The sequence below is a fragment of the Bos taurus genome, chromosome 13 (assembly GCF_002263795.3).
Source record: "Bos taurus isolate L1 Dominette 01449 registration number 42190680 breed Hereford chromosome 13, ARS-UCD2.0, whole genome shotgun sequence".
In the NCBI taxonomy this organism is placed as follows: Eukaryota; Metazoa; Chordata; class Mammalia; order Artiodactyla; family Bovidae; genus Bos; species Bos taurus.
In genome coordinates this window covers 10,329,186-10,343,407 of record NC_037340.1, presented here as the reverse complement: position 1 = coordinate 10,343,407, position 14,222 = coordinate 10,329,186, and the positions used below count along the sequence as shown (strand labels likewise).

The following is a 14,222-nucleotide window of genomic DNA, read 5'->3' as shown; positions in this document are numbered from 1 at the left end:
CCAGCTCCATGAACATGGGGTTTCCCCAAGGCAGTTCTCACTTTTGGGTTCACAGTGGAGCCGCCCAAAGACCTGGAGGGTGTAGTGGAAGCTCCACACAGGCGAGGGGGATTCATTTATTTGTCTCTGAGCCAGTGTTGTGTTCGCCCAACCCTGGACTTCCTCAGACTGGCCTGGAGAAGCTGAATTAGGCCATGGGGATCCACTGTAGCTCTTGAATGGTGTTTACCGCAGCATACTCTTCGGGCTTCTGGCTGGTGTTTGTTCTGTCTCTGTTCACCCTGAGGTGGTCAGGGTGCTTCCCCTTCCCAGTTCCACCCCCTACTAGATTATCTGAAAATAAGTCCCAGACATCATTTCATTTGAAATGTTTCAGTGTCTCTCTCTAAAAGGTCAAGACCTTGTAAGACTCAACATGATAGCATTATTGCACTTAATAATTCCTTAGTATAATCACATATCTAGTCAGACTTAATTTTTCCCTCATGTCATATAATTTCTAAAAATGTTTTTCTATATGAATTGAGATCCAGTCAATGGATAAGTCTCTAAAATCTTTTTTAATCTATAGGTTCTGCTTCCATCTTTACATTCCTTGCAGGTTTTTGTCATTATTGAACAACCTAGGTAGGGAAAATGACATGATGTCAGGGCCTCTTTCTTCCCCGAGACACAGTCATTTTGAAAGTGGCCACTTAATAATCCTACTATGGCCTGTAGGTGTTCAAGCGAAAGGAAGAGGTGCATGTCTCATCTTAAATCAAAAGCTCGGAGTGATTACGCTTAGTGGGGAAGGCATGTCAAAAGTCGAGATAGGCTGAAAGCTAGGCCTCTTGTGCCAAATATTTAGCCTACCTGTGAATGCAGAGGAAAAGTTCTTGAAGAAAATTAAAATTGCTGTTCCAGTGAACACATGAATAAGAAAGCAAAACAGCTTTATTGCTGTTGTAGAGAAAGTTTGAGTCGTCTGGATAGAAGATCTGTCTAGCTACAACATTCCCTTAATCCAGTGCAAGGCCTTAACTCTCTTCCATGCTATGAAGGCAAGGAGAGGTGAGGAAGCTTCGAGAGAAAAATTTGAAGGCAGCAGAATTTAGATCATGAAGTTTAAGGAAAGAGGCCGTCTCCATGACATCCAAGTGCAAAGTGAAGCAGCAAATGCTGCTGATGCAGAAGATCTAGTTAAGATCATTAATGAAGGTGGCTGCACTAAACAGCAGATAATCAGTGTAGACACAGCAGCTTTCGATTGGAAGAAGATGTTGTTTAGGACTGCCATTGGGCAATACAGTTGGTAACTTTAAAACCAAAGCTCATTGACCATTCCAACGAATTTTAAGACCCTTTAGAATTTATGCTCAGTCTCTCTGCCTGTGCCCTGTAAATGGAACAACCAAACCTGGATGATAGCACATCTCTTTACAACATAGTTTACTAAATATTTTAAGCCCACTGTTGAGACCTTCTCTCAAAAAAAAAAAAAAAAAAGATTCCTTTCAAAATGTTACTATTCATTGCCAGTGCGCCTGGTCACCCATGCCATGGAGATTAATGTTGTTTTCATGCCTGCTAACACAGTATCCATTCTGCAGCCCTCAGATCAAGGAGTAACTTCCCCTTTGAAGTTTTATTCTTTAAATATATTTCATAAGGCTGTAGTTGCTATAGATAGTGATTCCTTCAATGGATCTGCGCAAAGTAAATTGAAAACCTTCTGGAAAGGATTTGACGTTCTAGATGCCATTAAGAACATTCATGCTTCATGGGAAGAAGTCACAATACCAGCATTAGCAGGTGTTTGGAGGAGTTGATTCCAGCCCCATGGATGATTTTGAGGAGTTCAAGACTTCAGTGGAGGAAGAAATAGTACCACTTCAGAGGTGGTAGAAATAGCAAGAGAACTGATTTAGAAGTGGGGCCTGAAGATGTGACTGAATTGCTACACCTCATGAAAGAACTCTGATGGATGAGGAGTTGCTTCTTACGGATGAACAATGAAAGTGGTTCCTTGAGATGGAATCTCCTCCTGGTGAAGATGCCTGAAGATTGTTGAAGTGACAGCAATGGATTTAGAATATTACATAAATTTGGTTGATAAAGCGGTGTTTGAGAGGATTGGCTCCAATTTTGAGTCTGTGGTTTAAATACCGTCAAATAGCGTTGCATGCTACAGGGAAACTGTTCATGAAGGGAAGAGTCAGTCAGCGAGGAGCACTTCATTGTTGTCACATATGAAGAAACCGCCTCAGTCAGCAGCCACCAACACTGAGGCAAGACCCTCCACCAGCAAAGAGATGGCCATTTGTCAAAGGCTCAGATAATGGTTAGAAGTTTTTAGTCATAAAGTAATTTTAAATTAAGGTATGTACCTTGTATTTTTTTAGACAAAATGCTATTGCACATTTTAAACATAATTTTGATACGCTCTGGGGAACAGCAAGGTTAATGTGACTCACTGTGTTGTGATACTCGCTTTACTGCCATGGTCTGGAAGTGCCGGGAGCCGGCATATTGCATATTGAGTGCATATTGCATATTGAGTGCAGCACTTTCCACAGCATCATCTTTCAGGATCTGGAATAGCTCAACTGGAATTCTATCACTGCCAGGAGCCAGCGTGAGGAACTCCGCCCATGACAAAGGTCATGAGGAAGGAGGCTCGGCATACGCAAAGGCAGGATTGAGCTTCAGGAGTCCCCCTGGAAATTCTGGAGCGTCTACCCCCAAAACCAGAGTCTGCCTACTTTCTGCTTTGTGCTTTCACCTACACCTCTGACTTTACAGGGGGCTGTCCCCCACTACCTCTCTCTGAAAAAAAGAGTTAGCTTACAGTTCCAGTTAATAATTACTGGGTGTGACAGTGTTTCAACCTACAAACTCCTTTGGAAATCCTCTAGCCTTAAAACAGCCAGATGCAGCTAAGTCGCGAGCTTTTGAATGGAAGGAACCCACGGTATCTCTGAGGTCTGCCTGAATATTTGAATTGAATCGTCTCTAGTAAGCCCTGGCATAGCTTAGTAGAAAATGGTATTTAGATACTACTTTGGCCATAAGACTCTAGGCCTTTTCCGAGGACAAAGCTGGGGAGTACTTCTTTTCAGTTTCAGATAAAGTTCATCTTAGATTTCCCGTTTAGATTTAGGACTAAGGAGTTTTTACCTTATGTCATCAATCTGTTTAAAAAAATTCAACCAAGTCAATTTGAAGATCTTACTGGTTTTATTCAATGATTCATGAATCTGGCAGCATCCCCACCTGGCAAGTAGAAAGGCCCTGCCAGGAGCTGTACAAAATTGGAAGGCTTTTATGGGCAGAAGGAGGCTGTGACAAGGAAGTTAAAAAAAAAGTGGATTATATCAGGCAAAGTCAGCTTCCCTGGGGGACTGCAGGGGTTCTTACCAGGCAGGTTACCTTAGACCAGGAATTTCCAGATGGACTGGTTCAAGACTTACTCTTGGGAGAGGCTGAAGCTGCCTTAAGTTAGGTATTAGGTCTTGGTGGGGCTTAGCTTAAGTGACTCCATTTTGGTGTTACAGTTTCTTTTTAACAAATCTGATGTTTGTATCTCCTTTCAAACCAAAAACTTGGCTATCAGGGGCAGCAACATAATTACTCATGTATTATCCCTCATGTATTACTCATGTATTATACGCAGACAGAAATGCTAGGATAAATAGACTTATTTTATCACCAAAATATGATGCCTAAAAAAAACTTGACGATTGCTTTGTATTAATAGTTCTTTTTTCCCTTAGCCTAGATTCCTCCTGCCCAAGGAATCTAGCATGAGATCTGTTCTCACTGTGCAGTGCACAGATTGATTGACTTCAACTTACTTTTGGGTTTTAGGTTATTTAATAAAAATTGTTTTATTTTTGTGTAAATTATTTTCATCATTTTAAACACGATCTACAGATCAAGATGTTTTTGTAGAAATCTAGCTTCCTTCTCTGTCTCTTCTTTCTCCCTAGGTGACCTTTTGAAAGATAAATAGGTTATCCTTTTTATCTTTAAATACAAGTAGTGGTTTCCTGTGTATACTTTTCTCTGCTTTGAATTTCCCACTCAGGGTCCCCTGGCCTCTATCCACAGCAGTACCTAGAGACCTTCCTCTCCCCATTACCAGGGACAACCCTCCTCATTGTGTGGGTGTGGGCTTGTTTATTTTAGGAGTTCTCTTAACTTCCTGTTCCAGTGTTTTCTGGGAATGCCAGTTTCTGGATGGAGGTAGAAAGAAGGTGGGGGCAGGAGTTGGCCTGGCTGCCTCTGGGAGCATCCTGGCTGTGAGCACGCACTCCTCTTTCTTCTCAGTCCTCATCCTGGATGGAGCGTAGGTGCCTGTCCTCTGTCCCAGGTGGGCAGGCCCCTCTTACCTAGAGTCAGAGCACCATCCACGGTCTCTGTCTTTGCATTTATACTCCTGTTGGCTCCCATGTAGACATTCTCTCAGGGTTTGAGTAATGCAGCATTTTCAGTCTTAAGGTTTTGATAACAGCCTGTTTTGTCCTCATGTTTATGTGGAGGAGTTAGAGATTGTGCTTCATGTGCTGAATAAAAACAGGTTGCGGTACATAAAAAGTAAACACAACAAAAATTGTAGAAGCACCCTTTTCTGTCCTACCTAACCAATACTGAATTACTTGTGTTGCAGGGAAAAGGACTTGGAAGCCAAATTCATTATTCAAATGGAGAAAAGCAAAACGACCATCACAAACTTAAAGGCAAGTAGTGACCTGGCCTGGCTCCAGTTCTGAGTTGCGTGCTTTGTTTCAGTGTTAAATGGTTTGTGGGTGAAGAGAACGCATCTGTTTTCACAGCTTTCTTCTCTCAGTTCAGTTAATGATGTCAGCTTGAACTTGGCTTGGGCTTGGCCACGAAGCAAATGGGTGACAGGTGATTATCTGTTACCTGTCCTGTCTCTGGTTTTGTTGACCTTAGCTGCAGAGCCAGGCCTCAGCCTGGGGAGGTGAGACCAGGCATTTTTACCCTCTGTCCTATTGTGGATTTTCAGCCTGGAAATGAGCTCATTGTGGATTATTATATGCTTTGACCCTAGATTTGTTTTCATTTCTTAAAAAGTATTTACTTTTATTTATTTATTCAGCTCTTCCAGGCCCCAGTCGTGGCACACGGGGTCTTTGATCTTCATTGTACAATGTGGAGTGTAGTTCCCTGACCAGGGATGGAACCCAGGCCCCCTGCATTGGGATTGTGCAGTCTTAGCCCCTGGACCACCGGGGAAGTCCCTGTTTTCATTTTTTACTGAAAGTAACTTTGTAAACCTTGCAGGAGGAGCTGGTATTACTATTCAAAACTCGAGATGAAAAAATGTAAAAAACTGAAATTTTTTTCTGAAAAAAAAAAAAGAAAAATCCCAGAATTTTCTAAGATGGCAAGTTCTTTTGTATTTAAAATATCTTGAATACTTGCCATTTATGGGCAAAAGAAGTGTGTAAAACCAGTAATAAAGGAACCACAGCCCTAAGGACCCAAGCCCCTCCTTCTCCGAGGTTGGTCATTAGCTCACAGGTTTGGGTTTCAGAGGCCTGCTGCCCCGCAGCCAAGTACAGATCACCCTCTGGTTGGATTTCTGTTAATTCATGGCTCAGGGGACTGGACACTTTGTAATCCAGTTTCAAAGTCATGCAACCTGATCCCCAGTGATGGAAGCCAGTAATGTGCCCATCTTCAAACAGGCCGTGGCCCTGGGGGATTCCAGAGGCCTCCTCTGAGGCGCCAGTGCCCCTCGCCTGCGGCCTCTGCAGTGGAATGTTTTTCTTGCTCTGCTGACCTGCAGTTCTTGTTCCTCCTGGCTCTGCCCAGCCGCACCTGGCTTCTCCTCCTCTGACCACCCACATCTTCTTGCTTGGCTCACCCTTTCTCTGCTGTTGGTTACCTTCACTTTGCTCTGCTTCCTGTGTCTTTATGTACTCACAGGGCTGTAGACAAAGTCCATCATTCTAATAGTGTATTTACCGGAACCAGTGGGGAGAGCCAAGCATTGGATGAATATCCTTTCTTTGTTGTGGAATCTCATTTTCCTTGATTACTCTATTGCTTTTTGAGTTTTGCAAACATTGCTTTGTTTGATACAACTGCAACAGGTGCCTGGAGTTTTAAACATTTTAATAAGAAGAACCTTAAAATTTTTTCTTTTTTATAGCTTATAGTACATATAGTGCTGTTGTTGAGTCACTTAGTTGTGTCCGACTCTGTGATCCCATGGACTGCAGCATGCCAGAATGTCCTTCACCATTTCCTGAAGTTTGTTCACATTCATGTCCATTGAGTTAATGATACCATCCAACCATCCTATTCTTTGTCACCCCCTTCTCCTGCCCTCAATCTTTCCCAGCATCAGAGTCTTTTTCTAGTGAGTTGGTTCTTTGCATCAGGTGGCCAAAGTATTGGAGCTTCAGCATCAGTCCTTCCAATGGATATTCAGGACTGATTTCCTTTAGGATTGACTGATTTAATCTCCTTGCTGTGCAAGGGACTCTCAAGAGTCTTCTCCAGCACCACAGTTCAAAAATATCAATTCCTTGGCACTCAACCTTCTTTATGGTCCAGCCCTCACATCTGTACATGGCTACTGGAAAAACCAAAGCTTTGACTAGATAGACCTTTTTCAGCAAAGTGATGTCTGCTTTTTAATACACTGTCTAGGTTTGTCATAGCTTTTCCTCCAAGGAGCGAGCATCTTTTGATTTCATGGTTGCAGTCACTATCTGTAGTGATTTTGGAGCCCAAGAAAACAAACTCTGTCTCTGTTTATATTCCCCCCCCATCTATTTGCCATGAAATGTTGGGACCGGATGCCATGATTTTTGCTTTTTTGACTGTTGAGTTTTAAACCAGCTTTTCACTCTCCTCTTTCACCTTCATCAAGAGGCTCTTTAGTTTCTCTTCTGTTTCTGCCATAAGGGTGGTGTCATCTGCATATCTGAGGTTACTGATTTTTCTCCTGGCAATCTTGATTCCAGCTTGTGCTGCATCCAGCCTGGCATTTCATATGATGTACTCTGCATATAAGTTAAATAAATAGGATGACAGTATACAGCCTTGGCGTACTCCTTTCCCAATTTTGAACCAGTTCGTTGTTCCATTTAAGGTTCTAATTGTTTCTTTTTGACCTGCATACAGATTTCTCAGGAGACAAGTACATTGTCTAAGAATTATCCAGTTTGTAATGATCCACACAGTCAATGGCTTTAGTGTAGTCAATGAAGCAAAAAATAGGTGTTTTTCTGGAATTCCCTTGCTTTGTCTATGATCCAACAGATGTTGGAAGTTTGATCTCTGGTTCCTTTGCCTTTCTAAACCCAGCTTGTTCATCTGGAAGTTCTTGGTTCAGGTACTGCTGAAGCCTAGCTTGAAGGATTTGGAGCATTGCCTTGCTAGCATGTGAAATGACTTCAATTGTGCAGTAGTTTGATCATTCTTTGGCATTGCCTTTCTTTGGGGTTGGAGTGAAAACTGACTTTTTCCAGTCCTGTGGCCACTGCTGAGTTTTCCAAATTTGCTAGCATATTGAGTGAAGCGCTGCAACAGCATCATCTTTTAGGATTTAAAATAACTCAGCTAGAATTTCATCATCTCTACTAGCTTTGTTCGAAGTAATGCTTCTTCAGGCCCACTTGACTTCACATTCCAGGATGACTGACTCCAGGTGAGTGACCACACTGTCATGGTTATTTAGGTCATTAAGACATTTTTGTATGATTCTTCTGTGTATTCTTGCCACCTCTTAATATCTTCTGCTTCTGTTAGGTCCGTACCGTTTCTGTCCTTTATTGTTCTCATTTTTGCGTGAAGTGTTCCCTTGGAATCTCTAATTTTCTTAAAGAGATCTCTAGCATTTCCCATTGTATTGTTTTCCTCTATTTCTTTGCATTGTTCACTTAGGAAGGCTTTCTTATCTCTCCTTACCTTCTTTGGGACTCTGCATTCCAATGGATGTATCTTTCCTTTTCTCCTTTGCCTTTCGGTTCTCTTCTCAGCTATTTGTAAGGCCTCCTCAGACAGAGTTTGCCTTTTTGCATTCCTTTTTCTTTGGGATTGTTTTGATCACCACCTCCTGTACAGTGTTATGAACCTCTATATGGTTCTTCAGGCACTCTGTCTGTCGGATCTAATCCCTTGAATCTATTTGTCACTTCCACTGTATAATCATATATGCCTGAATGACTTAATGGTTTTCCCTACTTTCTTCAGTTTAAGTCTGGATTTGGCAATAAAGAGTTCATGATCTGAGGAGCAGGCAGCTCCTGGTCTTGTTTTTGCTGATTGTATGGAGCTTCTCCATCTTTGCCTGCAAAGACTATAATCAGTCTGATTTCAGTGTTGACCATCTGCTGATATCTACGTGTAGAGTCTTCTCTTGTGCTGGAAGAGGGTGTTGCTGTGACCCGTGCGTTCTCTTGGTAAAACTGTTTGCCTTTCCCCTGCTTCCTTTTTTTTTTTTTTTCACTATAAGGCCAAACTTGCCTGTTACTCCAGATGTCTCTTGACTCCTACTTTTGCATTCCAGTCCCCTATGATGAAAAGGAGACATAGTGTAGTATCTGAATTATGTTGGCAAATATGATACCGATTAAATTTATTTAGCACATATCCAGGAAGCTGTGTGAGGCATTGGTGGCATATGAAGATGTTTAAACATGATTTTTTTGTTCAGTTTTGGTATGTAGCAAGATAAATCAGATGTATGCAAACATATGCCATAGACTCATAATAGAATGTGTCCTGGGAGAGGCTCGTCTCTTAGGGGTGGGAGAAACTACTTCTGGATGGAGTGCCAAGGGGAGCCTTATGGAAGAGGCGGCGTCTGACGTGGAGTTTTCAGTGGACCCAGTAGATCACACATCTGTTCTCACATTGTCATCTGTGTGAACAGCACCCCCTGGAGTTCTGCAGACTTTAGCTTTGGCCAGAATGTCAGGCTCTTATAAGGTAATCATGATAAAAAGTCCAGAAAAGTTAGCCTTGGGTCGTAGTGTAGAGAGCCTGAATGAGAGGCTGGGAGGAGTTCATGTTTGCTTTCTGTTCCTTCATTGAGAAGGTGGTCAGGAGGAATTAAATGGATTTGAGTCAGGGTATAAATAATGCACATTGGTGATTGTTGTGAGCTTTTTACACAATTGTTTTTTTTTTTTTTTTTTCTTTGAATTGGGTGGATTACTTGTCAGCTAACAGTATTCTTTACATTATTATGGTTTTTCTAGTTGCACTGTTATTATCACAATCTTCTCTCTCTAGATACCAGAAGGAGGGACTGGGGACTCAGGAAGAGAACGGACCAAGACCTTCACCTACGACTTTTCTTTTTATTCTGCTGATACAGAAAGTCCAGATTATGTTTCTCAAGAAATGGTATGATGTTTTCAAAAACCTCTATTTTGGTTTATTTTCATGTTGAGAAAAACATGCCTACCCTCAAACTCTTTAAAACATCTTGCTAATTTTTTTTTTTTTCTGAAAATCATTTATATAAAATTAGTCTTTGCTAACTTAGCTTTTTGGTTGTTACATAGCATGATTTCTCTTAGGCCTGAGATAAATTCCATCCCCAAAAGGTGGAGTTTTTTTTCCCTTTTCCAAGCATGATCGTAATTTTTGTTTCAAAACTTGGCAGTGACTACAGTTTTAAAGGAGCTTTGCAAATAAAGCATTTTGAGGGGGACGTTTATAGACTTACTTTATTTTACTGTGCTTTGCTTTATTAAACTTTGTAGATACTCTTTTTTATAAATTGAAGGTTGTGGCAACCTCGTGTCAAGTGAGTTTGTGTCATTTTTCCAACAGCATTTGCTCAGTCGGTATCTCCGTGTCACGTTTTGGTACTTCTCGCAATATTTCAAACTTTTTCCATTATTATATTTGACCAGTAATCTGTCATATTACTTTTGCAACAAGATAATGACTTGTTGAAGGCTCAGATGATGGTTAGTATTTTCTAGTAAGAAAATATTTTTTAATTAAAGTATGTATATTATTTTTTTTAGACATTATGCTACTACACACTTAGTAGACTACTACAATACAATATAAACATAACTTTTATTTACGCAGGGAACCAAAACATTTGTGAGCCTTGGTTTATTCCAGTTGTTGCTTTGTTGCGGTGATCTGAACTGGATCGCAGTGTCTTTGAGGTCTTCCTGTGTGTACTGCTAAGCCTGGCAGATTACTCATTTGACCTTGAGTCCTACCCAGATGCAGAGCTTTAGGATGTAGACTTCAAACCCAAGTCACATTTCCCCTTCTTGGGTGCACCATTGTAGGTTCCAGAAAGAAGGATTCTAGAAAGAAAGATCGTTTTGCCCAGAATCTTTCTGGAACATAGAATGAAGATGGGGTTTGTCCAGGAAACCTGTGCTGTGGACTTCTGTGATCTGAAATGTATACCTGACATTGGCAGGGAACAGACCCGAAGGCCCTCCAGGGGACCATCACGTGATGACATGTCATGTGACCAGAAGGACTAGTGGGTTTCCTTGGGTGGGACAAGCAGGCATTAGAGCATAGCGGGGTTCTGGGGAAGCACAGTGTTGTGGGAGAAACTGGTTGCATCTCTGGGCTTCTTCCTGGCTTGCTAACAGCTTCTTTCGAGATGTAGCTTCAGTTCTCCAGGTGTTAAACTGAGGGTATTAAGGGTGGTGCAAATGTGATTGCTGTTTTGGACCGTGAATTTTAAATCATGGTAACGAGGCTCAAACACATTTTTACTAATCAAAATAAGAACCATTACAATCAACACATTTTTGCCAACAAGAAATAAGTTTGTTTATTCCTGTAGCTTAAAAATCTGTGGCTCAGGATTCAACAAACTCTTGGCAAAGCATTTTCTGCCTCCTGCTGGTTGTGGATGCATTTTCCCTGCAAAAAAGTCATTGAGATGCTCAAAGAAGTGGTAGAAAGTTGGTGAGAAGTCAGGTGAATGTGGCGGATGAGGCAGAGCTTTGTAGAATAATTGTTTAACTTTTGAAGTGTTGGTTATGTGACATGTGGTCAGGCGTTGTCGTGGAAAAGAATTGGGCCTGTTCTGTTGACCAATGTCGAATGCAGGCATTGCAGTTTTCAGTTCATCTCATCTTTTTGCTGAGCATACTTCTCAGTTGTAATGGTTTTGCTGGGATTCAGAAAGCTGTAGTGGATCAGATTGGCAGCAGACCACTGAACAGTGACCATGGCCTTTTTTTGGTGCGAGTTTGGCTTTGGGAAGTACTTTGGAGCTTCACGGTCCAACCACTGAGCTGGTTGTTGTATAAAATCCACTTTTCGTTGCACGTCCCAATCTAATTGAGAAATAGTTCATTGTTGCATAGAATAAGAGGAGACGATACTTCAGAACAACGATTTTTTTTTAGATTTGTGGTCAGCTCATGAGGCACCCGCTTACTGAGCTTTTTCACCTTTCCAAGTTGCTTCAAATGCTGAACGACCATAGAATGGTTGACGCTGAATTCTTTGGCAACTTCTTGTGTAGTTGTAAGAGGATCAGCTTTGATGATGGCTCTCAATTATCATTGTCAGCTTCCAATGGCTGGCCGTTGCACTTCTCATCTTCAAGGCACTCCTTTGCAGAACTTCTTGAACCACCACGGCACTGAACATCCATTAGCAGTTCCTGGGCCAAATGTGTTACTCATGTTGTGAGTTGTCTCTGGTGCTTTCAACCCATTTTGAACTTGAGTAAGGAAATCACTCGAATTTGCTTTTTGTCTAACATCATTTCCATAGTCCAAAATAAATATAAAATATACAGCAAGTAATCACTAGCAAAAGCATAAAGCGAGAAATGTGCATTAAAATGATGTATAACATCACCACATTTATTTAAGAACGTGTTCCAGCCAACCTAATAGAATTCCCAACCTGGCCGTCCTACCCATGTGGTAGCATCTTGAAGTGGTATCATCATCTAGTTTCTTGTCAGCTGGTGTGTCCACGTGCTGGAATCTCAGCATTGCCTGAGGAAGTGTTAGAAATGCAGAATTTCAGGGACTATTCCCACTGAACCAGACTGCATTTTTAGAAGAACCCCAGATGACATGCATACTCCTAATCTGAGAAATGTAGTTGGTTTAGAAATGTTTGGTGGAGACGGCTTTCTGAGGCGATGTAAGTGCTGGGTTAGAGTTAAGATGGGCTGTGAACTTGGAGAAGTTGTTCCAAGGAAGAGCCTGGAGGGATTGGATCTGGAAGATGTTGATTCACCATCAGGGAAACATAGACAGGATGATGGCAGAAGGAGTGGAGGCTGTGAGCGGACGGGAGGCGCCTGGCACGCGGGAGGGGCAGGGAGAGGCAGCGGGGACTGGTGTTGCTGGCATGTGCCCCGGACTCAGAAACGCTGCTGGGTGTGCTGGGTGCTCGTGGCCGCTGCCTGTTTAAGCCCCCCAGGAACCAAACGAGGTCAACGTAGCTCCAATTTTCTTGTCAGAGAGACTCAGGGTAAATAACTCAGTGGATTAGATCAAATCCGTAGATCTAATCCACTGAATTGAAAGAAAGTGAAGTCGCTCAGTCGTGTCCAACTCTTTGCTACCCTGTGGACTGTAACCTACCAGGATCCTCTGTCCATGGGATTCTCCAGGCAAGAATACTGGAGTGGGTTGCCATTTCCTTCTCCAGGGGATCTTCCCAACCCAGGGCTTGAACCCAGGTCGCCCGTGTTGCGGGCAGACGCTTTACCGTCTGAGCCATGAGGGAAGCCAAACTGGGCAGCGTAGAAATCCTAGGGCTGCTGTACAGGGCAGAGGAGATGCCAGTGGAAGGCCTTAAGGGTATAGGAGAAAGGGTCGGTGTGTTCTCAGTGACAGGTGGACAGGGCTGCCCAGTTGAGTGAGTAAATGGGCCAGCGAGGGAATGAAGATAACTTTGGTCCTGAGATTAGTGGACTTATCAATGTTGGTAGCTAGGAGTGTGGCGAAGAACAGAATGTTACAGCTAGTGGAATCCAGACTTGGGCTTTCGTGTAGGAGTGGGGATGAGGTGACCCGTGTGAGACAGTTTAAGGGGAAAGCTGGTTTCTTCCCCCTCCTTAGAGCGTCTTCACCAGAGGATGAAGGAAGTACCACAAAGCCTTTCCTCCTGACTTACCTGGCTAGTGGCTGGCTTTCCCCGCATGGAACCTGGGTTTGAGGCCCCTCGGGACAGGGGCTGTGCTGAGGGAAAGCCCAGGCGTGGGAGTGGCGGCGTGGACAGCAGGGCCTGGCCCCCTGGAGGTGCTCAGCATGCGTTTGCTAACCAAGAAGCCTCGTCTGCGGTTGGTGGTCCAATTATGGGAACAGGTGACAGTTCCTGGATTCAGGGAGAGTTAAGGTCAGGGAAGCAGAAACAGGAGGCAAAAATACCTGTCCAGAGTTAAAAATAGTGAGAATATGAAGAGTTCTCAACTCAGGAGCACACTTCCCAGCTTCCGGTCTGAGATTCAGATGTTTGGGTTCCTTGACTCTAAACAGTCTCAGGTTATTTATACGCACTTCAAAACTGATAAAAACCTTTGAGATACGTGAGTGAATGCTGCTTTCTGGTAGAACCACATGTTAATAGAACCAGCAGAGATACAGGAAAATACCTATTTTTTGCATTTTTTCCCCCAGTTTTACTGAGAAGTAATTGACATACATCACCATGTAAGTTTAAGGTATACAGCATGGTGGTTTGCTTTATATATCTTGTGAAATGATGACCACAGTAGGTTCAGCTGACATCCGTCTTCTCATATAGATACAAGGAAAAGAAAAAGAAAAAAATTCTCCTTGTGATGACAACTCTTAAGATCTGTTCTCTTAACAGCTTTACTGTATACTGTGCGGCAGTGTTAACTGTAGTCATCACTGTTTTATATTTCATCCTTAGTATTTATTTCACTGCACTGGTCATAACAAACACCCTCTTCCAACAACACAAGAGAAGACTCTATACATGGACATTACCAGATGGTCAAATCGAAATCAGATTGATTATATTCTTTGCAGCCATAGGTGGAGAAGCTCTATACAGTCAGCAAAAACAAGACCAGGAGCTGACTGTGGCTCAGACCATGAACTCCTTATTGCCAAATTCAGACGTAAATTCAAGAAAGTAGGGAAAACCACTAGACCATTCGGGTATGACCTAAATCAAATCCCTTATGATTATACAGTGGAGAAGGCGATGGCACCCCACTCCAGTACTCTTGCCTGGAAAATCCCATGGACAGAGGAGCCTGGTGG

General features: G+C 42.5%; 1 protein-coding gene across 9 annotated transcripts in view; it reads left to right on the top strand.

The window, feature by feature from the left end:
* Window positions 1-14,222, top strand: part of KIF16B (kinesin family member 16B) — a 309,240-nt gene that overhangs the window by 35,400 nt on the left and 259,618 nt on the right. For all 9 annotated transcript variants that reach the window (XM_025000913.2, XM_025000912.2, XM_059892889.1 and 6 more), the window contains exons 2-3: window positions 4,652-4,721; window positions 9,259-9,372. In XM_025000913.2, the coding sequence (XP_024856681.1) occupies window positions 4,652-4,721; window positions 9,259-9,372 (184 nt within the window). The remainder of the gene's footprint in view (window positions 1-4,651; window positions 4,722-9,258; window positions 9,373-14,222) is intronic.